The sequence below is a fragment of the Ostrea edulis genome, chromosome 5 (genome assembly GCF_947568905.1).
Source record: "Ostrea edulis chromosome 5, xbOstEdul1.1, whole genome shotgun sequence".
Lineage (NCBI taxonomy): Eukaryota > Metazoa > Mollusca > Bivalvia > Ostreida > Ostreidae > Ostrea > Ostrea edulis.
Window position 1 is genome coordinate 43,202,202 of NC_079168.1, and position 26,023 is coordinate 43,228,224.

Sequence of the window (26,023 nt, forward strand, 5' to 3'; positions counted from 1 at the left end):
TGAAGATAACATTTTATTTTCACATAAACTTTGAAACAAAAGAATTGTCAACAAATATAACGATAAAAAACGTAAGAATCTATATGGGTAAATACATCAATACAAAAATATGAAAGCTCATTAATAATTAAATTGTTATACTAAATATTTACGCCTGTGTACAGTTTCATCATCTATACAAATGCACATGTAAATAGAAATGACTTTGGAAAGGCAAATGTATGAGGCGTGGGTAAAGTAACGTACACGTAACATGAACCAATAGTAATATTGCTATAACAGGAAAATCACAGTCTAAACATTCCAGGGATTGAAGCATCGCTCAACGACCTGCATTTCAGCCATGCCATTCATAGTTAGGTGATTCATTGGCGGTAAATAGTTAGGATCGAACACACTGTCTGTTAATCAAACATATCACAGAGGATAATACAATCATTATGATGATGGTTTAATGCAAAACGTTTATATAAATGACAGAAAAACAGCATAATACCATACAAAATTATCTGCAGCAGAGCAATTTCCAAAACGCAAGACAAAATTAATGGCAGTTAAGCGTGGGGGTATGCGTGTGATATTTCTTTTGTATGAAAATACCGAGGACAAAATATTAGGATGAATTAACATGCCAAATATTGACCACAGAAAACTTCTTATTAATATTCTCCTAACATTGGTTTTCATAGTTAAAAAGTATTGACCATGGGTGGACACACTGATGTACATACACACTTCATTTCCTTACTGCATCTTTTGTTGAATTCAAATCATATCGTCATTTTCTGACGAGAGCAATTATGTAGCGTGACCAAATGGGACACTATTTTCGGGGAGGGGTGTCTTTTGGGGGTGGGGGGTGGTAAGTGCAACCTTCCAACAATCGCTGACGGTGGAAGTCCTTAGAAAGAGCGCCTTTTCTGCATGTTATTGAAAACAGGTTAAAAGCCCCTGGTTAACTTTGTGGTATAGATATATTCCTCTACACCAAACCATGCGATATGTGAACATTGTGTTAACATTAACATCATTAATACTTACAATAAATTGTTCACCAAAAGGTGAATTACAACCCATCCATCAAAAAATAAATAAATAAAAAATTTAAAAAATCACATGCGCACGAAAAAAACCATTTTTCATTCAAGTAAGAAAAATCAAAACAACTGTTTGATACTTTACGCTACTTCTTTTGAGGCGAATATTGACAACAAAAACGCCATATTCTATCTAATGACTAGAAAATGTTTGCGTAATTGGGTGAAAATGCAACATATTTAATTATGTTTATCAAAGGTTTGCGGGATCGATTTTATTGCTGCGAAAATTGTCTTTCGAATAGACTCACAAAATTGTTTCTTAGACAGCCAAACTAACACATACACATGTATATTAACCAGATTTACTGTATAAAAATGTATTTTTAATGTCTTTACTTTTCTGGTGGGTGAAAGGAAAGGATGCTATGTGAAACAAAACTAATTTAACATGGCCTAATGTTATCTAAAAACGACAGCTTTAGGTCTGGTTTGATATTAGTTTAATCCATGCTTTGTAGTTCCTGGGCCAGCAGGCAAAATCGAAAAAGATTTAGATAAATTCTATAAATCTGTAAGTGGAATACCCTCCTGAAAAAAGAATGTTTTGATAAAGTTAGAACAAATATGAATTACATGTTGTTCACAAATAATATACTCCTGTAATTTATAAGTATGCATTGTATATGGGTTATGATTTAAGGAAATTCATGTACTAGTACCGTTACTTCTTTGCAGACCAACTAAATGTGACTAAAACTTACAGCACTACGATACGTTCTTGTTCCCTCGTATTCGGCCATTACTTCCAAATTTCTCATTTTCACTTCCTCACTGACATCCGGCCTGGGCTGAAAGTTGGCCCTACTATTGTGTGCTGTAAACGAAGCCCTGGTCTTCTCCATGCTGAACGCTTTATTCTCTCTCCCCGCAAATGAAGCTCGAACATGGGACCCTGACTTGGCACCGTAACTTCCTGTTAATCATGAATAAACATTAAGTCTCTGGGATATCATAATGGCACGTGATATTTTACAGGATTAGCTCCAGTAGTGGTTTGAAATATTTTTAAAAACTGCATATGCAAAATATCACGTGCTCCAAAGAAGCTCATAACCTCCTGTATCCCCAATGTTACACACTTCATTCTTTAACAGAAAAAAAAACGTTTGGCGTAATACATTCAATAAGACAAGATAGTTCGAATTTAAAAAAAAATTTCTATTATCACAATTTCTATAGCTACCCGCGGCTGCTGGAGTATTTCTATCATACCCCATGGCCGGAATATATTGTTATACAATATGAAGGAAAAGTTAAAACTGTTTTTTTTTTCTCTCCTGTAAATAGTTTTGGTGACTACTGAACTAACTAATTACTTCTTATTAGGAGTGCTTCGTCATCTTCTGTTTCCACAGACTGGGCAGATTGTGTAGAATCTCTGACGGTAGGCACGGCGCCATTAGACTGATTGTCGCGAATGATTTTGTCCAACTGGAACACAATGTCTGCAGCAGTATTATCCTGTGAAGATCCACCCCCACCATCATACACCCCAGTAGTGTTCATGTAAGTAGTCTCCTGAGTGTTAGAGTATATCACATCCGGGTCCTCGGGCTCAGTCTTTGGGGAACCGTTTTCAGATTTACCTGATTTTTGTTTGAGACTTCTATGGTGAATTTCTTCTCTTTTTGAGTTTATTTCACTTAGAAGAGAACTATATTGCACACTACTTTGTCTTGAGGCTAATTCTTTTGGGCCATTTTCTTTGGTGTTGAGAGCATCAGCTTGTTTGACGGTAGAACTTGATAACATCGCAGAGTCCAGTTCATCGAATGAGGTAGTGTGAAAGCCGTTTGGTAATGTCCCATTACTGATCTGAGGGGTACCTACCGAATTAAGAGGAATGATTTATCATACTGGCTTATTTCTTTTCAAAACACAAATGGAATATAATTATCAGAAATATATTTTTTGTCCTTTTTAAGTTATTGCATAGCTGAATAGTTCAGTGATTAATGAGTAAGATCGTAGGTTCGAATCTAGCAGGGAGGTTCCCCCAGAATTTTCAAAAGATAAGGTAAATTTCAAATTGTCCATTTTTGAATATCATTGTACATATCCCCCACTTTTCACTCATAACTGTTTTCTCCTGTGTGTTATTCCTCCTTAAAAGAGCATAGGGAAATTGTTATTTAATTGTAATAATATATACATGTATATAATAATAAAATAATAAAGCCTTTATTTATCCAGGATTACATATTTAGCGATAACGCTAGTTTTCAATATGGTCCTGCATATAACATACATACAGACAGATATTAGTAAAAATTAGATACTCTTGCGACATATTGATTACAAATGAAATAAAAAAAACTCTTACTTAAATCGCTTGTTGATATAGATGAAATATTTTCATTCGAAAAATCCATCGATAATGACGAAAGTCGGTTTTGTAATTCATATATTTCTCTCTGAAAGATAAGATGTATACATGTACATTGATTTATTTTGAAATCATTGTTTCTGCTTTCCACAATGTCAGTTATGCATGTTTTAGAATACACTCTACTAGCACCACCTGTTGTCGTTTCAGCTTTGTGGTTAGTTCCCTTGAGTGTTCTTCAGACTTGGATTTTGCCTTCCTTAAATAGTGCATCTCGTTCTCTAACCGCTCGGAATAAATTCTCTTTCGAACTATTTCAAAGAAAACATTTTACCCATTATTTGTAGATATATGTAATAGTGGCTATTCTTTCAATTTTACATTATTACATTATGTTAGAACATATTTCTACCACATTAAATTCAATGCAAAGTTCATAAAACTGCGTAAAACCATTTTAAAATAATTACGAAACGTAAATTCAATTATTGCTTGTAATCATTTCCTACCACTACAAGCTCTTGGAATTCGACAAAAGCGAAGAACCACCACATAGGTCGCCGCCTCTACCGCCACATGATAACAAATAACATCGTTCCAAAAAATGGTAAACAAAAGTTCCATAACGCAGGTGACCAGCACGACTAGGCCGTCAAACACCTGTAAAGAAAAAGCGTGTAACTCAACATCGATGAAGAGGATTATACTAGTCAATGCGTTGACATATGCTCCAGATCGTAACATGACAAAATACATCACAAAAGGAAAATTATCTATTTTCAACCATGCAAGGCTCAATTTAACAAAATTATTAACTCCATGAAAATATTTTAAATATATTCTACAGAACCATGCATAAGATCAGAAATGACAGGAATCTATGAATCAATTCAAAAACCATCGAATCATGATCCCCGAGAACAAGGTATTGTCACATTAGGCCGGGTTTCAAAGTTTTATTTGCCAGTATATGAAAATAAGTAACCTGTTTGTAGCATCCGTATGTATTGTAGATTTTTAAATTTCGCTCACAGAATGAACCTCTCGTTGATGCCACAATTAAAGCGCAAAGTAATTACAGTTTGAAATAAAAGAATAGATTTACATTGATATTGAGAAATCTTTCAATAAATAGCTTTTCAGGACCAGCAAGGCTAGTGTAGGTCAAAAACTTTTACAAGTATTCTTGGACAATGTCCTCCAGGATTATAGTGGAGCCACATATGCTATGCCACACTGGGACACTTCTTGGCCTTTAAGTACAATCAATGATTACGTGGTTAAAACATATACTAGTAACTATCAGCTAGCGCCTATATACTTACAAGCTCACCTGAGCCACATTGGCCCTCTCATTGTTCAAGGTCACAAGGTTAAACACCAAAGTATAACAAAGTTTTGCCACAGAGAATCTATATGCAAAATATGAAAGCCCTACCTTACATACTTCATGATATATTTTAAGAGTATATCATCTTTTTAAAATTAAAAGTAGGCCAAAGTCCAAGGTCAAAAGATCAAACACTATTGTGTCACAAGGTCTTGCCACAAAGAATCTATATACAGAATATGAAAGTCCTACCTCAAATAGTTCTGGATATACTTAATAGATTATGTTTTCTAATATTGTATGTCAAACTCGAGTTCAAAGTCACAAGGTCAAAGGACATGATATGAAATGAAGGTCTTGCCTTAAGAAATTGATATACAAAATATGAACGATCTACCTTAGTAGTTCAGAATATTGAATAGGTCACATTTTCAATAAAAGTAGGTCAAGCTTTTAGGCCAAGGTCACAAGATCGCACACCATTAGATCGCATGAAAGGTCATATAAAGAATGTATATATACAAAATATGAAAGCCCTAGCTTAAATAGTTCAAGAGCTATTTCTAAAGAGTTTTCCTATATACATATCAGTATATAAAACTTTGATCCCCTGTTATGGCCCCATCCTACCCCTGTGGGTCATGATTTTATCAAACTTGAATCTGCACTATGTTGAGAAGTTTCATGTAAGTTTCAACTGTTCAAGATTTTCAAAAAATGTCCTTATATATTCGCGTGCAAACCTTTGATTCCCTATTGTGACCCCATTCTACCACCATATGCAATGAATTTAACAAAGTTGAATCTGCAATATGTCAGGAAGCTTTCATGTAAATTTGAACTTTTCTGGCCCAGTGGTCTTGAGAAGATTTTTGAATGACCCCATCCTATTTTTGCATTTTTGTGATTGTATCCCCTTTGATATGAACAAACTTGAAATCCCTTCACCCAAGAATGCTTTGTGTCAAGTTTGGTTGAAATTGTCCCAGTGGTTGTGGAGGAGAAGTCGAAAATGTGAAAAGTTTACAGGCGGACGACGGTCAACGGGTGATCAGAAAGACTCTCTTGAACTTTCAGCTCAAGTGAGCTAATATGTAATGCGTATTTCAATATCATTCTGACCTAGCGCATAGTTCAACAAAACCATGTCATTTCTTTAAGCAGACTATATTTATAGAGCGAATACAAACTTTCACGGACAATTTTGCATTCGAAACAATTCTAGTAGAGTCTTCAAAACCCGCGGACAATAAATGCCATTGTAAGGTCTAAGTTGGAATGACATTATTGGTTTATGAATCATCACTGTGTAGATCGCCTGTAATAAATACTATCCGTCGGGCAGGCCTCGCCCACATTGTCACTATTACTAATGTCTTGTGTGTTATAAAGCCCAACTCTTAAGTAGATTTATAGAGATTTACATCAATTGTATTTACTAGTAGTACTAGATGTCTACGATTTCAATATTCTTACTTTTCTGTGTCATTAGTAAAAGTAGAATTCATTTTGTTACACATTCATATTTCTAGTAGAAGTCTACCAATGCCAAAAGAGTCTGATCCCTGCAAAATGCACGCTCCACGTGCTTACAAGTGTGTTTAGTCAGATTTGAACTGTGTAAGAAAACCTCTTTGATTACTCACATTAAGAAAATCTTTCCAGCAGCCAGGACAACCAGCAACGATTCGTGCAACCACCTAGATATGAAATGATATAAGATATCACTGTAGTCTAGTCTAGTAAGTGAGGCGAATAACTACAATGGAAAACGTGGTAATTTACATAACCGTTAACGGTGAAGCCGCTATGCATAAATTATCATGTTTTCCATTGTACATACATTTGTAATTAATCACCCCCAAATACTCATCAAACTAGTTAATCACCCCCATACCCATCAATCAAGACAGCGATTTCTTATATTCATATGAAAATATAAAATCGAAATATCAAAACTATTGTCTATTAGAAATTGAAATTAATGTTGATTTCCATAGTCCCGCCTTTTGCATGAAAAGAGAAATTCACATCCAGTTGTGAGTTGTGGGGAAAATAACACATTGAATTTTCAAAGGTTTATCACAGAGAAAACAGTTGAAAATATAAATATACTCATTATGCTACATGAAATACGTTCACTATTTTCTGGTATAAAAAGTGAAGCATTATATGTATTCAGTAGAAAAGGTTTACTATCATCACGGGAAAATGCGGTATGAGTTGTTTTCTTCTTTTCATACAGTTAATTGGTGTAAATAAATACATTTTCAAAGGACATACGAGATTGCTAAACCTCTATCCCCCCCCCCCCCCCTCAAGTTTAATGACATTACGTGTCCATTATCAGAATACAATACTTATTTCTATGGAGTACATGTGTATAAATAGCATAATCAATGTAGACCAACTCATCAAAATATCGTACTTTTAAAACATTAAGAATATCATCAAAAACATATCATGTAATTAATTGCCATGATTTTTTCAATTAAGTTCAAAACAGAATCGAGACACATTGTTCCCTAACTAACGAATGAAAACCTCTTGTAATCGAGACACATTGTTCCCTCACTAACGAATAAAAACCTTTTGTAATCGAGACATTGTCCTGTTTTCGTTTTAATTGTATTTCATAGGGTTTATGAGATTGATCACTGTTCGTTATCTTCACCTTTTGCATCAGATACAATAACAATCTGAGTAGACCACTGTAGAGAGTGAAATACTGAAGTGAAGTATAGTATCCTTCTCTATACTGCTAACCCCAAACCCTGATGAACATCCCTCACGACCATGCAGACGCAAACACTCCATTTAGCATATTCAAACTACCATACAGACCCAAACACTTCATTTAGCATTCTTCAGCTATCAAGAAAACTCAAATATTGCACGACTACCAAGGAGAACGAAGCTTTCAATTCAGTATCGATCCTTCAACTATTGTGCAAAATGAAACAACCTATTTGATAGCCTCCTTTCACTACCGGTATCTTGCAGAACCAAACTCTCCATTTAGCCTCCTTTCACTATCATGTAGGCATAACATCTGAGTTCCTAGCATTCTTTACAACAACCACTTAAGGTGATCATTTGGAACCGCATTTAGCTTGTAAAATGCTTCACAGGTGTACAAACGACCCAAATACTAGACGAAACTGAACACGAAAGAAAAATATTCGAATCTCCTTCATGCGCGGATTCAGAATTTTTCCCCAGAGGATCCAATTCGAATAAATTTTCTTGGAAGGAGTCAAACTACATATTTTTGCACAAAAATGTCATATATTCCTCAAATATTACTTCGAGTCGCGTACCCCTTCTTGATACAAGCATGTCCTTCACAGCTCGATTACAAATAACCAGGTGAATAAAGTTCACAAGGATTTACATCAATGCATTTTTCTTAGAAAAAAAATTATATAATACATATGAAATTGCCTACCTCAATCATGAACACACATGCTATTGTGACACTTGAGTAGTGAGCAACACAGTGTGCTACCTCCAAGGAGGTTTCCATAGAGCACTGTTGGCAGGTCCCACCCGGATCCGGATTGTGTGTTCCGTTGGTAACATTCGTGATAGACATCAATGGACTCTCAGTAGGATTAGTCTGTGGGTCTATTGAAAATAATAAAAATGTTACATTATTTCTGTCGGCATAATTTGAATACGTAATTCGCGTACTACTTCATTGGTACCTCAATATATAGCATGTGTTCTCCACTGCTTGATTAACATTAATGAATATTTTCATAAATCATAACTGTAAAAATAATGATTTTCATTGATTTGTTTATATTTAATGTCCTATTCCGTTTATTCGAACATAGAGACGCCACCAGCGAATTGAGACCTATACGTGGCGCTCAGGGCCGTAGCAATGAGGGTTCTTTATCGTGCCCACGCCTACCGCAGCAGGGACCACCGTTTTTAAAGTCGTGTGTTTTCGGAGTTGCACCCCTCCCATATTTATGGGGAAATGTGCTTGTCATTTTAGAGGTTTTGCAGCACCCCCCCCCCCCTAAGGGAAAACATACTATCTTGAATTGCAACTCCCTTCTTTGAAAAATTTCCGGATCCGCCACTTTGTTATTGCTGATATTTTAATGAGAATTCAGAATCATGAATTTCATGTAGACTGCAACAATTCAATTTTGTATGAATTTTTCTTTTATTCGAACACGAAATTTTATGGGCCAAGATTCCTATGAAACAAACCTATTCTAATTGGCGTGAATTAAGGACATTCTTTATTTCGACGGTTATTTTCCAGGTAAATGAACATTATTTTATAAATATCGAACATGGTCGTCTAAACCCATTCAATAATTGTTCCCTATGGAATACACTGCTGGATATGAAGATTACATAAAGCAATACTGACGACAATTTTCCTAATTACTCGCGACTCTAGAACCTACTCGGGTGGATAATTACTGGATTGTGTAGTGACGACCGGTATTTTGAAACACGAGGTTTTCACATGACTTAGCTCATGCAGATCTGATTTGCAGAATAGTGAGATTCTTCTTGAGTATCAATAATTAATTTCTCCCTGCTCTCTGTCACTACTATTTGAATACCTTTAATTATTCCTAGTCTGATGACGAGTTCTATGGTGATACATATGATGTCCAGAATGGTGAGAAGAGTCACATAACATTCCACACACAGGCCGTTCAGAAAGCTGTGGGCCTGCACGCAGTTGGTGCTGGAAAATATGAATAAAACAAGGGTTAAGATTTCATAAAAGAGAAGAAGGGGGGGGGGGGAGAAAATAAGAAAGGGAGAAGAGATGTATACGTTTTGTTTCAGAATATACACATCACTTTCAAAAATCTAAAAAAAATTCTAAAGTTGGACTGTGGCAATCAACCACAGTGGCGAATCACTATGAGTCGCCCTTAAAAATAATTTACCTCAAACGGGTTATTCCTTGCGATTTCGGAGACTGCAATTTCTCTATTTGGCAAAAACTATATCATTCCAGATCACACACACCCTTCGTAATATATTTGATCATCACTAGATCATGTTATATATATCATTACTACAGCAACTTGATCCGAAAAATCGTTCAAGACACGAAGCGTCGTCGAGTTTGATCTGATGATCCGCGCCTGTCAACGAACTCTTCGGATCAAGTTACTATATTAATGATTCATTTATCATATACCCCCTTATATATTTTATAAGATAATAAATGTATTCCAAATTATCAAAAACACCAATATACGGGAGGCATTGTTTGGTGGTATTACCTTACATTAGGGAGGCATTGTTTAGTGGTATTACCCTACATTAGGGAGGCATTGTTTAGTGGCATTACCCTATATTAGGGAGGTATTGTTTAGTGGTACTACCCTACATTAGGGAGGCATTGTTTGGTGGTATTACCCTACATTAGGGAGGCATTGTTTAGTGGCATTACCCTATATTAGGGAGGTATTGTTTAGTGGTACTACCCTACATTAGGGAGGCATTGTTTAGTGGCATTACCCTATATTAGGGAGGCATTGTTTAGTGGTATTACCCTACATTAGGGAGGCAATGTCTAGTGGTATTACCCTACATTAGGGAGGCATTGTCTAGTGGTATTACCCTACATTAGGGAGGCATTGTTTAGTGGTACTACCCTACATTAGGGAGGCATTGTTTAGTGGCATTACCCTATATTAGGGAGGCATTGTTTAGTGGTATTACCCTACATTAGGGAGGCATTGTTTAGTGGCATTACCCTATATTAGGGAGGTATTGTTTAGTGGTACTACCCTACATTAGGGAGGCATTGTTTAGTGGCATTACCCTACATTAGGGAGGTATTGTTTAGTGGTACTACCCTACATTAGGGAGGCATTGTTTAGTGGTATTACCCTACATTAGGGAGGCATTGTTTAGTGGCATTACCCTATATTAGGGAGGTATTGTTTAGTGGTACTACCCTACATTAGGGAGGCATTGTTTAGTGGCATTACCCTACATTAGGGAGGTATTGTTTAGTGGTACTACCCTACATTAGGGAGGCATTGTTTAGTGGTACTACCCTACATTAGGGAGGCATTGTTTAGTGGCATTACCCTATATTAGGGAGGTATTGTTTAGTGGTATTATCATACATTAGGGAGGCATTGTTTAGTGGTACTACCCTACATTAGGGAGGCATTGTTTAGTGGCATTACCCTATATTAGGGAGGCATTGTTTAGTGGTATTACCCTACATTAGGGAGGCATTGTCTAGTGGTATTACCCTACATTAGGGAGGCATTGTCTAGTGGTATTACCCTACATTAGGGAGGCATTGTTTAGTGGTACTACCCTACATTAGGGAGGCATTGTTTAGTGGCATTACCCTATATTAGGGAGGCATTGTTTAGTGGTATTACCCTACATTAGGGAGGCATTGTTTAGTGGCATTACCCTATATTAGGGAGGTATTGTTTAGTGGTACTACCCTACATTAGGGAGGCATTGTTTAGTGGCATTACCCTATATTAGGGAGGTATTGTTTAGTGGTATTATCATACATTAGGGAGGTATTGTTTAGTGGTATTATCATACATTAGGGAGGCATTGTTTGGTGGTATTACCCTACATTAGGGAGGTAGTGCTTAGTGGTATTACCCTACATTTGGAAGGCATTGTCTAGTGGTATTACCCTACATTAGGAAGGCATTGTTTAGCGGTATTACCCTACATAAGGGAGGTATTATTGTTTAGTGGTATTACCCTACATTAGGGAGGCATTATTTAGTGGTATTACCCTACATAAGGGAGGCATTATTTAGTGGTATTACCCTACATTAAGGAGGTATTGTTTAGTGGTATTACCCTACATTGGGGAGGTATTGTTTAGTGGTATTACCCTACATTAGGGAGGCATTGTTTAGTGGTATTACCCTACATTAGGGAGGCATTGTTTAGTGGTATTACCCTACATTAGAGAGGCATTGTTTAGTGGTATTACCCTACATTAGGGAGGCATTGTTTAGTGGTATTACCCTACATTAGGGAGGTATTGTTTAGTGGTATTACCCTACATTAGGGAGGCATTGTTTAGTGGTATTACCCTACATTAGGGAGGCATTGTTTAGTGGTATTATCATACATTAGGGAGGCATTATTGTTTAGTGGTATTACCCTACATTAGGGAGGCATTGTTTAGTGGTATTACCCTACATTGGGGAGGTATTGTTTAGTAGTATTACCCTACATTAGGGAGGCATTGTTTAGTGGTATTACCCTACATTAGGGAGGCATTGTTTAGTGGTATTACCCTACATTGGGGAGGTATTGTTTAGTAGTATTACCCTACATTAGGGAGGTATTGTTTAGTAGTATTACCCTACATTAGGGAGGCATTGTTTAGTGGTATTATCATACATTAGGGAGGCATTATTGTTTAGTGGTATTACCCTACATTAGGGAGGCATTGTTTAGTGGTATTACCCTACATTAGGGAGGCATTGTTTAGTGGTATTACCCTACATTAAGGAGACATTGCTTAGTGGTATTACCCTACATTAGGGAGGCATTATTGTTTAGTGGTATTACCCTACATTAGGGAGGTATTGTTTATCGCGATGCAAATGTTATTTTCGCCTATTGCACATTATGATTTGACAAAACATGCTGTCACGTAGATAATGATCACATATAAGATAAACATATATGTTTTCTTGGGAATACAAGAAATTTAGCAATGCTAATGAATATTAAGAAAGTGCACCAATACGAAAGAAAACAGACCCTTATTTCATGTTTAAGTAACGGCCCCTTTCTGTCACACAAACTATGTGACACCAGACATTTTCAGACTTTGTTGCTATACATGTTATTTCTTTATTGAACTCTGGAACATACACACACATTATTACAGAAAGAAAATAAAGTCACTCTTGTGGTTGAATAAGCCTAAAAGACGAAATCATAATGACGGCACAAATACATATGATATGAAAATTTCTTTTAAAAAAAAAATTACACTTGTATGCATCTTGCGGAGCAAGGCTGTAACGCATCAAGGAAAATAAAAACCGCACAAAGAAAAGGGGAAAATGTGTATTTGATCAAACTCAATATGACCAAACAGTCAGGAATATTTTAGATATGATACCTGGTGTAGTTAACCGTTTGAATAAAGAGGAATTTTTAATATATTTTGTACGTCTCCTAACGTTAATCAAAGGCGATAAGTTTCCGTTGGAAATAAATTCTTTTAGGTTGAGCGATGTTCCAATTGCATGGACTTATCAGGGTAGCACGTGGCCGTACGAGTCAGCTGGTTCAAGATCATAGCGGCTGGTCTAAAGCTGTTAGGCTAGATATTTAGACTTAACTCGTTATGAGTTAATTCCTGTTATTGAAATGAACAGAACAAGTATTTATTATTCAGATAAAGAAGCATGCTTCTCACAATTAATCAAATTACATGCGTGGTTTTGACACTCACCCCCGAATATCTATTCTGACACTTCTGGTGTATATATAGTGCGCAAGCGCTAATTACCTCGTCTTTTTTTAGTTCCATGTTGACGAAAATCCCCCTCTCATTTTTAAAGCATATACGTATATCAATCGGATCACACTCTGTGAATTTTACAATATCAAAACACGATTATTGATGTGCATAACAAAAACGAGTAATTTTAGCCACACGTTTAAAAAACTGCCAAAATATGGAAATTAGACTTTGGAAGAACTTGTACCTGCTATTGGTAATATGAAAGTCAAAATGTTTTTCTAATGTCCAAGGACGAGTTTTATTAGATTGATTGATTGAATATTGTTTTACGTCCCTCTTGAGAATATTTCACTCATATGGAGACGTCACCACTGCCGGTGAAGGGCTGCAAAATTTAGGCTTATGCTCGGCGCTTATGGCCATTAAGCAGGGAGGGATCTTTATCGTGCCACATCTGCTGTGACACGGGACCTCGGTTTTTGCGGTCTCATCAGAAGGACCGCCCCATTTAGTCGCCTCTTACGACAAGCAAGGGGGTACTGAGGACCTATTCTAACCCGGATCCCCACGGGGTAGCTTTATTAGAAGAAAATTTCAAGTGTTGACCTTTGGAATAAAGCAATGGAAATACTACACTTCATATCATCCTCGTATAACATATGAATTCATTATCACTATTTTAAGCTAGAAATTCCGTATTTTAACAGGTTAATGCTTCGGTCATTTATAGTGGCGTCACAGCTGCTTCATGATATTCTGATAAGACTAGTTTGTTTGAAAGATATATTCCTAAACTGTAACTATAAGTGTCAGTCTTCTGGATAGAGAGACAGTTAGATCAGAGGCTCCATCCCCGGATAGAGAGACAGTTAGATCAGAGGCTCCATCCCCGGATAGAGAGACAGTTAGATCAGAGGCTCCATCCCCGGATAGAGAGACAGTTAGATCAGAGACTCCAGCCCCGGATAGAGAGACAGTTAGATCAGAGGTTCCAGCTCCGGATAGAGAGACAGTTAGATCAGAGGCTCCAACCCCGGATAGAGAGATAGTTAGATCAGAGACTCCAGCCCCGGATAGAGAGACAGTTAGATCAGAGACTCCAGCCCCGGATAGAGAGACAGTTAGATCAGAGACTCCAGCCCCGGATAGAGAGACAGTTAGATCAGAGGCTCCACCCCCACGCCGCATCCAATGATATCATAGCAAACTTTTCGACATTGGACATTATTGATTGATAGTAAAATTGTGTAACCAAAGCATATTAAGTGTTGTGATTCATTGTATGGTGGGTAGTTTGCATACCTCTTTATTGTATAACCCTATAGCTTTCCTAAATTCCTTATTCTATACTGGCATAAATACTTAAAATCTCTCTCTCTCTCTCTCTCTCTCTCTCTCTCTGTGGATTTTTTCAAGTCAATCTTAATTCAGAAACTGGTCTTGTTCACCTAAAAATGGCAGATGATTTTAGGATCATATTTAAAAAAAAAAAAAATCAATGAGGACTGTACATGTCTTTTATTTGGCATAAATAAGTTCATAATAGCTCACTCAAAAAAATCGATAGATCAGAATTAATTATATATGATATGAAGTATACTTTTCATGCCCTGTTAAACCTCACTTGTTTGGTATAAACTTCAACATAATAGCAAAGACTTAAACACAATATCGATCTGTATATCATTAATTTAGTAGACAAATCATAAACCTAAGTACATTGTAGTGAGATAAGTAGACAAAATAAACACCTAACTAACCAAAGGTAAGTAGAAAAACTATACAGTTACGTAATCATATATAGGTAGATAAAAATTAAAATTAGATAACAGTATCTGGGTAGACAGGCCTTATCGGTCACCTGAGTATTTGTTAAAAGTACCACTAGCCCAAGGGCTATGCAATCTAGAAAAAAGTTCCTATTCTGCACTCACAGAAATATAATGCGTGTGATGAGAAAATAAATTAAAAAGGTTCGATTATTGTGCGATTTACTAAAAGTAACGCAGTTCACCCCTCTTGGGCCTCTAGATGTCTTACAAAATGAAGTTACGCATGCGCGTAGTCATTGTTTATCATGGAGGCGAATTTGACAGTGAAAAGAAATTACGACGATTATCGTCGATTTAGTATGGAATTGAATGATTTCAGTTGGATTCACTTGCGGAAAAATCATTCATGGATTGATTTTGGTAGGTTTTCGAACGATTCGCATCAAAAGTAACCTGAAATAAAATCGAACCGAAGCGCGACTGATTTCCCACATACTTTATGAAGGCTTGGACAGAAACCAGGGGGATATGAAAAACCGAATATGAATAACCCACTCTTTTCCACGGAAATTAGACAGCTCACTAAATTTTATGCCACTACATTACAAGATGGCGATTTAAATGTTTTGTGAAATTACTTGTAAGAAAGGTGAAGATAACGAACAGTGATCAATCTCATAACTCCTATAAGGAATACAAAACAGAGAATTGGGCAAACACAGACCCCTGTATATACCAGAGGTGGGATCAGTTGCCTAAGAGGAGTAAGCATCCATGTCGATTTGTTTGTATACCACCATAGTTGAATGGGTAGGGTATCGGGTTACTAAACCGCATATCCCGAGTTCAAGAACCTCAGTGAATAAGGACCGCATATCCCGAGTTCAAATCCGTCAGTGTCTTTTGTGTTATCTATTGAAATAAATTTTGAAAATCATGTTTCTCTCTCCAAAATTGCCTATTTTTGACTCTTACTTATATCCATCACGATTGTATCATTTCTTGCTGATTTGGTAAACTCTTTCAAGATACAGTGAGCCACCTAGGTAAATTCATGAATTTACATTGTCGCTGGCCACGCTTACCGAGTATATGGGAGTACATACCCTAATCTCGGCTGAGATTCGGTTTGGCTGAATATTTGGACTGACGCCTTCACCGAATCTCGGAGCAGTCCTTCATAATTCATGTCTGAAAATTTACTTTCAGCTTCGGCCGGTTCTAGCAATTAATGTGCACTTAGGTGACACTGCCGTTCGCTTCAAATAAGTTACTTGACTATTAAACCAAATATGTATCACTATCAATGCTACATTATTTACCGTCTAAGTATATAAATTCCATAAAATATACTATTGCTAAATTTTCCGTTCAAATGATGAGTTTCATGGCGCAATATTTTAACTCCCGAAACTGAAGAGTTCCAATAGTTTGTTTTTTAAATTAGCGATATACAAGACGGTATGTGGAGATACACTGTATCAGTAACTAGATTATACAGACTATAGGAACTCTTCAATTTCAGGAGATAAGATATTGTGCCATGGAAGTCATCATTTAAACGAAAAAATTTAGTGACTCTTTTCATTTTAGGATTTTTATACCTAAACGGTAAGCAATGCAAAGTTAATAGTGATAGAAAGTTAGTTTAATAGTCAAATCACTTATTTCAAGCGAACAGTAGTGTCACCCAAGTGCACATTAATTGCTAGAACCGGCCGAAGCTGAAAGTAAATTTCCAGACATGAATTATGAAGGACTGCTCCGAGATTCGGTGAAGGCGTCAGTCCAAATATTCAGCCAAGCCGAATCTCAGCCGAGATTATACATACCCTACCTCTATGAGATAGTGTGAACGGAGACAACAGGCATGGATCGCGTAGATGATAAATCTACAACCTTTAATTAAATCACTTCCAAGTCTCTACTACGTTTATTTGTGTTTACGGTGCCACCTTTCGGGAGGGCGCAGTCAGCTTTTATGTGTAGATTTATCCATAAAAGGCACGTAGAATAAAAAATTTCCGCGGATGTGTACGGACAGCTGTCAAAACATCTTAACATTTTGCAACACGACTTCAGACATTTGATCCATTTCGTACGGGACATAACACATTTGATGTAAACAGTGAACCAACTATCGTTTTTCATATTACTTACGTTTTTACTCCAGAAATAAAAAGTTAAGTTGATACTGAAAAATTTTGCGTTTCAAAATCACATTCTGTAGTAGTTTGAAGTAATCTTGGATATTTCATTCCGTAATGTTATCTGCGTGTTGAAAAAGCCTAAATGTCACGTTCTTGAATGCTGGTCAATGGAAAAATCTTGGAATGAGCTGTGCAGATGTCTTGCAAAAGTCACGTGATTCGAACAAAAGAAAATGAGGGTAAACAATGTAGCCCAATCTTTGCATTTTGAAATAATTCACCCTTAGAGCCACTCGCTGCTACAAATCTAAAGAACAAGACAATATTTTAGTTGAAATAAAAATGCTACTGATTAAAAAAAATCTTCCGCCATAAAATACAGTCCTTTTCAAACCCTTTCTAAAAATTTAACAGATGACAAAAAAGTTTTCAACAGGATGGGGTCAAGTTACAAATATATAATAGAGGGCGAAGCCCTCTCACGGCCCGAAGGTTTGTGAGAGCGGAGCTCTCCCTAGAAGTAACATATATAAATATATGTTTAAAAGGAAAAATTAGAAAACTAATGAAAAATCAAACCATACCTAATGTCCTATGGAACTTTTGGTCAAAATTGGCGTCGATTCGATTTCAAGCGCGAGGACACGTATTTCGTCATTTTGAATCTCGTCTACACAAGTTCACATCGTTCTGAGATATTACATAAAATGTGTAAATCATATTTTCTCTATCATATAATCACTCCTCGATTGTACCAGGTCTCCTATGTTCATAAATTTGCTAAGCATCGTTGCTAAATATGACGCCACAGTGTTTTACATCAATTGTGTTATATATTTCCCCATCGTCGGAAACCCACGGTCGGTCGCTGTACGTTTACCTCCCGTGGGTCACAACGACGACATTTTCGCGTAACTCATTAAAATGCGTGACCTTACGTGACCTAAGGAGGACCAATGGAAATCGCCGTAAATATTCCCGGTACTCAAAGTGTCAGCTGTAATGACGGCGCCCATGAAAGTGTGGGTGTTTTGTTGTGCCACTATCAAAGATATATTGATGAATACTCCAAATTTGGCACCCAAAATGGCTGATTATTTTAACCAATACTTCACTTTCACATGTGCCACCGGGCTCCAAAGTCCAACCCCTCGTCCTCGCCGTGGAGCCTGGAAACGGCGCGAGCCGGCTAACGGGGCTCTGGTGAAGCTGGAGGGCCAACCACCAACCAGTGGATAAATCCGGTTACAGAAACGTCTACAGTAGCAACCCCTCTTACTCGTCTCAGACTTGAGAAAGAGGAGAATATTCCAATTCAAATGAAACGAGGACAACGCATGACGCGAGAGCCGACAATGTTGTTCTCAACCAAATATTCCACGAGGATAGGAGCGTGGAATGTCAGAACGTTATACCAAAGTGGGAAATGTCAACAACTGGCTAGAGAGATGGACAGGTATAACATTGAAATCCTAGAAATCAGTGAAGTTAGATGGAACACATCAGGAATGACTACTTTATCATCTGGGCACACCATCATTTACTCAGGCAACCCTAGCAAAGATGACCCACATGACAAAGGAGTAGGATTCATGCTTACCAAGAAAGCAGCAAGAGCTCTTCTGGAATGGAACCCAGTGTCATCAAGGATAATCTCAGCAAGATTCGAGACTAAATTCCAGAAGACTACTATCATTCAAGTGTACACTCCAACAAACAACGCAGAGGAGAATGAGAAGGAAGATTTTTATTCCTCACTACAAACAGTTTTTAACAATGTACCCAAACGCGACATCCTTATGATCACTGGTGATCTAAACGCTAAAGTTGGGTCGGAGAGAGTGGGACGAGAATGTGAAATCGGACCCAATGGCATTGGAACCATCAATGAGAATGGTGAGCTTATCGCTGACTTCTGTGCAGTGAACAGTTTGGTCATTGGAGGCACGTTCTTTCCACACAAACCTTGCCATAAAACAACCTGGATGTCACCAACTGGAGAAACAGACAACCAAATAGATCACTTTGCCATTGCCCGAAGATGGAGATCATCTCTACTATAAGAGGAACAGACATATCTTCGGACCATCATCTAGTAGTAGCAAAGATAAGACTGAAGATCCTAACACAGAAAAGAACAGAAACAAAGAGAAGAAAATTCAATATAGGAAGATTGAAAGACCCAAACATAGCAAAGGAATTCCAGTTGACACTCCAAAACAAATTCAGTATATTACAGCAGCTAAATGGAAACGAGGAGGACATAAACAGTACTTGGGAACGCACTAAAGATGTCATCATTACGTCGTGCGAAAAAACACTGGGATTCATCCAACACAACCGGAAAAAGTGGATTTCCGAAAAGACCTGGGAAACGATATGTGAACGAAGGCAAGATAAAGAAAAAGTACTTCACGCAACAACACGACAACAGAAGAGGCAAGCGACAGAACAGTATGCCAAAAGAGATAGTGACGTGGAAAAAAGATGCTTACAGGACAAAAGAGACTATGTGGAACATCTGGCACAGCAAGCAGAAAGTGCATGTGGGAAAGGTGATATCAAATCCCTATACAACATCACAAGACAATTAGGAGGCAGATCATCAAACAGCAACACTCCTGTAAAAGACAAGAATGGCGTAATTCTTACCAGGCTAGAAGACCAACTTGGAAGGTGGAAAGAACATTTCCAGGTGTTAAATCGACCCCCTCCAATGGATCCATCAAATGTAGAACATGGCCCAACCTTGAACATCGAAGTGGGTGATATTACCAAAGCTGAAGTCATCGCAGTAATAAAACATCTGAAAAACGGGAAAATCGGGGGAATAGACAACATACCTCCCGAGGCCTTAAAGTGTATGGACAACGTGTCACTATCCTATCTCCACCATCTACTCAATAGGATATGGAATGATGAATGCATACCAGAAGACTGGCACAAAGGACTCCTTGTCAAACTACCAAAAAGGGGGGACTCCTCTCTCTGTAACAACTGGAGAGGAATTACTTTGTTATCAATACCCAGTAAAATGTTATGCAGCATCATATTGACTAGGATGAAGAGAGAAGTGGACAAAAAGATGAGAGATGAACAAGCAGGATTCAGACAAGAGCGTTCCTGCGTTGACCAGATAGCCACCTTTAGAATCATCATCGAACAGACAATCGAGTGGCAGTCATCACTCTACCTCAACTTCATCGATTTCCAGAAGGCATTCGACAGCGTAGACCACCAAGTGCTCTGGGGAATCCTTGGACACTATGGAATTTCGCGCAAAGTTATTTCCATCATACAACAACTTTATGCCGGATTCACATGTCAAGTAATCCATGGAGGAACCATCACAGAGCCATTCTCAGTAACAACCAGGGTGAGACAAGGATGCCTGCTCTCTCCTCTTCTCTTCCTTCTAGTGATAGACTGGGTCAGCAAAACAGCCTACAGTAGCCCAACTGGCATTCAGTGGACACTAGTAAGACGTCTGGAAGACCTTGACTTTGCTGACAGCCTGAAATCTGCACACTATCTCACCGTCTTCAAGACTCCCAATATCAAGCCTCCAACCAAGAAGCAACAGCAAAAAGAACTGGCCGTTACATCAACGCCCAGAAAACAAAATCAATGAGAATCAACTCCATACAAACTGACGCTATGAAGATAAACAACATGGAAGTAGAGGACATCAAAGACTTCACCTACTTAGAAAGTATTGTCAGTACATCAGGGGGCACAGACGAAGACATCAAAGCAAGAAAAAGGAAGGCCCAGCAAGCTTTTGCCATGTTAAGACCAGTATGGCGAAGCAAGCCACTGAGAACACGCACCAAGATCAGAATCTTCAACACCAACGTGAAGTTTGTTCTACTATATGGGTCTGAAACTTGGAGAGAAACATCAACATCCATGAAATCAGTCCAGGTCTTTGTAAACAAGTGCCTGAGAAACATCCTCGGGATAAGGTGGCCGGATGTTATAAGCAATGCAAACCTGTGGAAGAGGACCAACCAACAACTAGTGGAAATCACCATCAGAACACGCAGATGGAACTGGATAGGGCATACACTGAGGAAACCCAGTACTAACATCACAAAACAAGCCCTAGAATGGAATCCACAGTGACAGAGAAAGCGGGGACGGCCAAAGAACACCTGGCGCGGGGTATTAACAGCAGACCTGAAGAAAATTGGCAAGACCTGTGGAGAAGCTAAGACCATTGCACAAGACAGAGGGAGATGGAAAGCCACTGTAGCCGCCATATGTCCCCCATGGGACGAAGTGGAATAATGATGATGATGAATGATGACATGTGCCACCCCCCCCCCCTTCGGAAATCCTGGATCCGCCTAATTGTGTTTACACGAGATAGGTGTGTAAAAATCGAAGGTCACAATTACTGGCTCAAATTGTGCCGACAACACAACTGCAACTAACGGTAGTACTTAATACGCAAGTAAATTTAACATACCTATAGAAAATGATGAAATACCAAGTCTGCTATAAAAAAAAAACAACAACAAAAAACATTGCTCCCGTATGATGGATCCGAACTACGAACTGGTGCTGAACATGTAGACCTGTACATAGACTAGTACGCAGTACGATAGTAAACGCTTGGTAACACAGCAAAGCCAGTGTATACTTTTGTGTATACATATATCCATAACAGGTACGTAGAATCAGGAAATTCCGAAGTTATCCGGATGTGTACGGACAGCTGTCAAAACATCTTAGCATCTTACGACTTTAGACATTTGATCCGCCTATTCATTCAACGCGGGAAATATGATATAAGCAGTGCATTGTAACGTCATGTTTAGCTTTGCCGTTTTTAAAACAATATTATCAATGACACTAAAACGTACAAGTATTAGTCTCGTTCAACCAGACGCTCGGTCCGACGAGATCTGCGGAGACAATAAATAAAATAATTATGAGTTTGATCACAGTCATTGCATGGAGGTTTAAAGTTGACAAAGTAAAGGAAGGTCAGCCTGCAAAGACTTTGTTTGAAAGGATCAAGATGGTGGCATCCGGATGGGACAAGAAAAAATTCACGATAGTACGTCAACTTTCGTTATTCATTTTAAACCAATTCTCTCTTATATGGACACGTGTTACCATTATAGCTCATTGATCTAATTGTAGTATACCTACATAGAGCTTTAACAAGTCTTACGGCGTGACCGTGTTTGAGGGCGAAGCAAAACTTATTGGCATTAGTATTTATATCCATACCAGAACAAAAAATATCCCGAAATTAGAGATAAATGAAATTCTAAAATTCTTTTGAAAAGGCGATAATTTGCTGTTCCGTGTTGCATGAACTACCCAAAAATATTCTAATATTTCTGCAAACATTTCAGAACCCGGGAATCATTAATTTGTAGAAATCAAACAAACACCGTATTTTCATTCGTAATTTAATCAGTTATCGTTAGTAAATATTGACATCGTGTGTAGTGCTTGTGATACTGTATCAAGACCATTACATCACAAGCAGAAGAGGACTCTATATTGACAGAATTAGGGTGTAGCGTGTAAAGTTCGTGTTCGGATTTATCTCAAGATAATTTTTAAGAAATAAAACCATCAATAAATCAACTAATCTGCTGAATTGAAAGAAATCGCTTTATCTAATGAACTGAATTATTCCCCAGAACGTCTTCCCGTGGGGATCAGGGTTAGAACAGGTCCTCCGTACCTCCTTGCTTGTCGTAAGAGACAAATGGCTAGGTCCTTCGGATGAGACCGGGGGGAAAAAACCCCGAGGACCCGTGTCACAGCAGGTGTGGCAAGATAAAGATCCCTCCCGTAATTTTGCAGCCCTTCACCGGCAATACTTATACGTCTCCATATGAGTGAAAAATTCTCGAGCGGACGTTAAACAATATGCAAACAACCAACCGTAGAAGGGCAGCTATGACCACATTGATTACGTATTTCACAATAAGAAGTGGTATTCTCATCATCGGTTTAGTCATTATCACAATATGCATGCATTACAATTTCTCTTTCTTTATTAATTCTGGTTAAAACCGAATCCGGCACAAAATCCAACAAGAGGCCCATGGACCACATTGCTCATCTGAGCATCAGTTCCTAGCAATAAACAAGCTTGAGCAAAACAAGCAGCTTGGTTCAGAAAAAAACTTTTCAAAGGAAATGACTAAAAATTCATTAATTATCAAACATGACTACAAATTCATTAATTAACATATGCCCTTGTAGACGGGCATGACCTTTCATATTAACTTTCATTTAGGGTGCTTTTTGTGCCAAGTTGTGCCAACTTTGATCCCCTATTGTGGTCCCAACCTACTCCCAGGGGTCATCATTTTAACACGCTTGAATCTCCACTATATCAGAAAGCTTTCAGGTAAATTTCAGCTTTTCTGGCCCAGTGGTTCTTGAGAAGATCTTTAAATGACTCCACCCTATTTTTGCGATTATCTCCCCTTTGAAGGGGATATAGCCATTCATTTCAACAAATTTGAATTTCCTTCACCCAAGGATGATTTGTTCCAAGTTTGATTGAAATTAGCTAAGTTCTGGAGAAGAATATTTTCTATATATCTGCATGTAAAACTTTGACCCCCTTCGTGGCCCCACCCTACCCCATGGGGAACAAATTTCAATCTACTCTATATCAGGAAGCTTTCAAGTAAATTTCCACTCTCCTGGCCCGGTGGTTCTCAAGATTTTTAAATGACCCCACCCTTCATTTAAGCAAACTTGAATCCCCTTCACACAAGGATGCTTGTTCCTGTGGTTCTGGAGAAGAAGATGAAAATGTGAAAAGTTTACGTTGACAACGACGCCTATATAGACAACGAACATTTCAGTCAGAAAAGCTCGTTTGTTCCTTCATTCACTTAGTATTAAGATGTTCTAAGTGAAGGGCAAAACTGTATCTCAAGAAGATCAGGATGGCATCCTACTAATCAGGACTGATAAATTCAAAATATGCACAAGACAATTAAATGACAAAATATATGAAATGAAATATGAACTGGATATGTTGTATTAGGTATTGCGAAACCTAGCCAAAGTGTTTTACTTAGTGATCCGAAATAATCGTCGGAGGAGACACGTTATCATGTGTTCTTTTGTTTATTTCATAAAACCGATTCATCACCGAGAAAAGTTAGGACACATGTTTCAGATAATCTTAGTGACTCGTGTATGGTCCTTTACATTCTTACAAACGCATATAAATAGCTGGTCAGCTGTGATTGTGGTCAATAATTTTTTATTGTATACTCGAGAAGGTTGTTTGGAGAAAATCGTGCAGTGCACTGTATTATTGGAGAAAATTTGTTTAATCTTCGAATGATCTAAGTACAAGCTCCAATAGTATAAATAGATTAGAGAATATACCAGATAGTGTTCACCCTAAGATATACGAAAATGAAACCTTCCTTCTACTCAAATATGAAGTTATCTTTTTTCATTGGGGGAATTGCTGTATGGGTCACACACTGAACCCACTGACTTGTAAACATCACCAATATCGGTATATTCGTATTCCACGTAAAAAAAAAAAATCCTTCAAATAAATAACTGTTACGAGAGCTTTGTTGTTCTGACGCTTGGCTCCTGGGCACCGGTGATCAATGAACTGGAATGTCAAACGAGAGGAAGGCAGTATAGTCTCTGACAGATGACAGGGACAGGTACACACACATAAAAACCGGACGTAATTGTCTTCATGATTATGTCGGCTTGCAATACTACAAACGCATATAATGTCGGCTTGCAATAATACAAACGACAGAATGCGAACGTGTGTTTAAGAAATACAAGAAGTTGAAGTCACCCCCCCCCCCCCCTCCTATACTAGAATGTCTCAACCACATGATAATTTAAAATGATACATCTACAATTCGCGAAGTGGTTCTATATTGGTACAAAACTTTCAACAGAATACACCAATTAACTGCACTACACAATATTTAGTGGGATTGTCAACTGCGGTGCAAGACTTGTACCAAACAATAAAACTGGTGATATTTAGTCACTATCCACGTGAAGGGGCGTCGAGAATGATACCTTAACTTTCCTATCTTGACAATTATTCTCATCGCATTACAGTAATCAATAAACCACATCTCTAATGAATTTCAGATAAAATTTAAGATGAAAATAAACATCCCTACCTGTCGTCCCTTCCCATTCTCTCTTCACTCTTGATATAAACACCTATTATTGATCACAGGTTGACCCATGACCTAAGATAATCAATTTGGCATGAGTTGTTTACAGGACCTCCAGTCCAATCAAGCGAGTGTTATCGATAAAATTCGTTACGGTCTTGTTCCGAAATGTCCCCGCATATCTCAGGTAAGGTATACACTACTCCTGATCATCGATTGCAATATGCAAGCAAAACTGAATACCAATCAATAAAAATTCCTGTCAAACTTTGTTGCGATTGGTTAAAATCTGCAGCTGTGACTGTCTGTCTCAGGTGTGACACGCTATGAATTTAAGTTACTCCCCTTTAATTTTTTACTCTACGTTTGACGTTCTGGAAAAGAATCGAATGAGCTGCGTCAATCGGACACTTCCCAGATATCCATCATTTTTAATTTTCTTCGCATGAGACGAATACGATTTATCTAACATCAATATAAACAAATAAAATAGTTTCAGGTCAAACTCGACGTTTCTCAATAGTACATGTATATATTTTTTCGTTACATTTCAGGTACAATTAACTTGCATTATATATATATATATATATATATATATATATATATATATATATATATATATATATATATATATATAATGTCTGTTTTAGAGTAAGCATATTTTGATAGTTCCTGGTTCTGGCAAGTAAAAATGTAAATCTCTTATGTATCATAGA

At 37.7% G+C, this 26,023-nt stretch overlaps 1 protein-coding gene across 2 annotated transcripts; it reads right to left on the reverse strand.

Moving 5' to 3' along the window:
• On the reverse strand, positions 1-25,615 carry LOC125651730 (uncharacterized). Of its 2 annotated transcripts, XM_048880460.2 has the most exons (11): positions 17,733-17,841; positions 17,159-17,455; positions 9,349-9,476; positions 8,205-8,383; positions 6,403-6,456; positions 3,936-4,086; positions 3,622-3,737; positions 3,424-3,514; positions 2,417-2,926; positions 1,802-2,013; positions 1-1,628 (listed from the first exon to the last, which is right to left on the reverse strand). In XM_048880460.2, exons 4-11 carry the CDS (start codon positions 8,349-8,351, stop codon positions 1,602-1,604), a joined length of 1,308 nt encoding a protein of 435 aa, XP_048736417.2. In that variant the 5' UTR covers positions 8,352-8,383; positions 9,349-9,476; positions 17,159-17,455; positions 17,733-17,841; the 3' UTR covers positions 1-1,601. The 2 variants fall into 2 exon arrangements, with proteins under 2 accessions (XP_048736417.2, XP_048736416.2); XM_048880459.2 differs by lacking the exons at positions 17,159-17,455; positions 17,733-17,841 and adding an exon at positions 25,311-25,615.
• Positions 25,616-26,023: the final 408 nt, after the last annotated feature.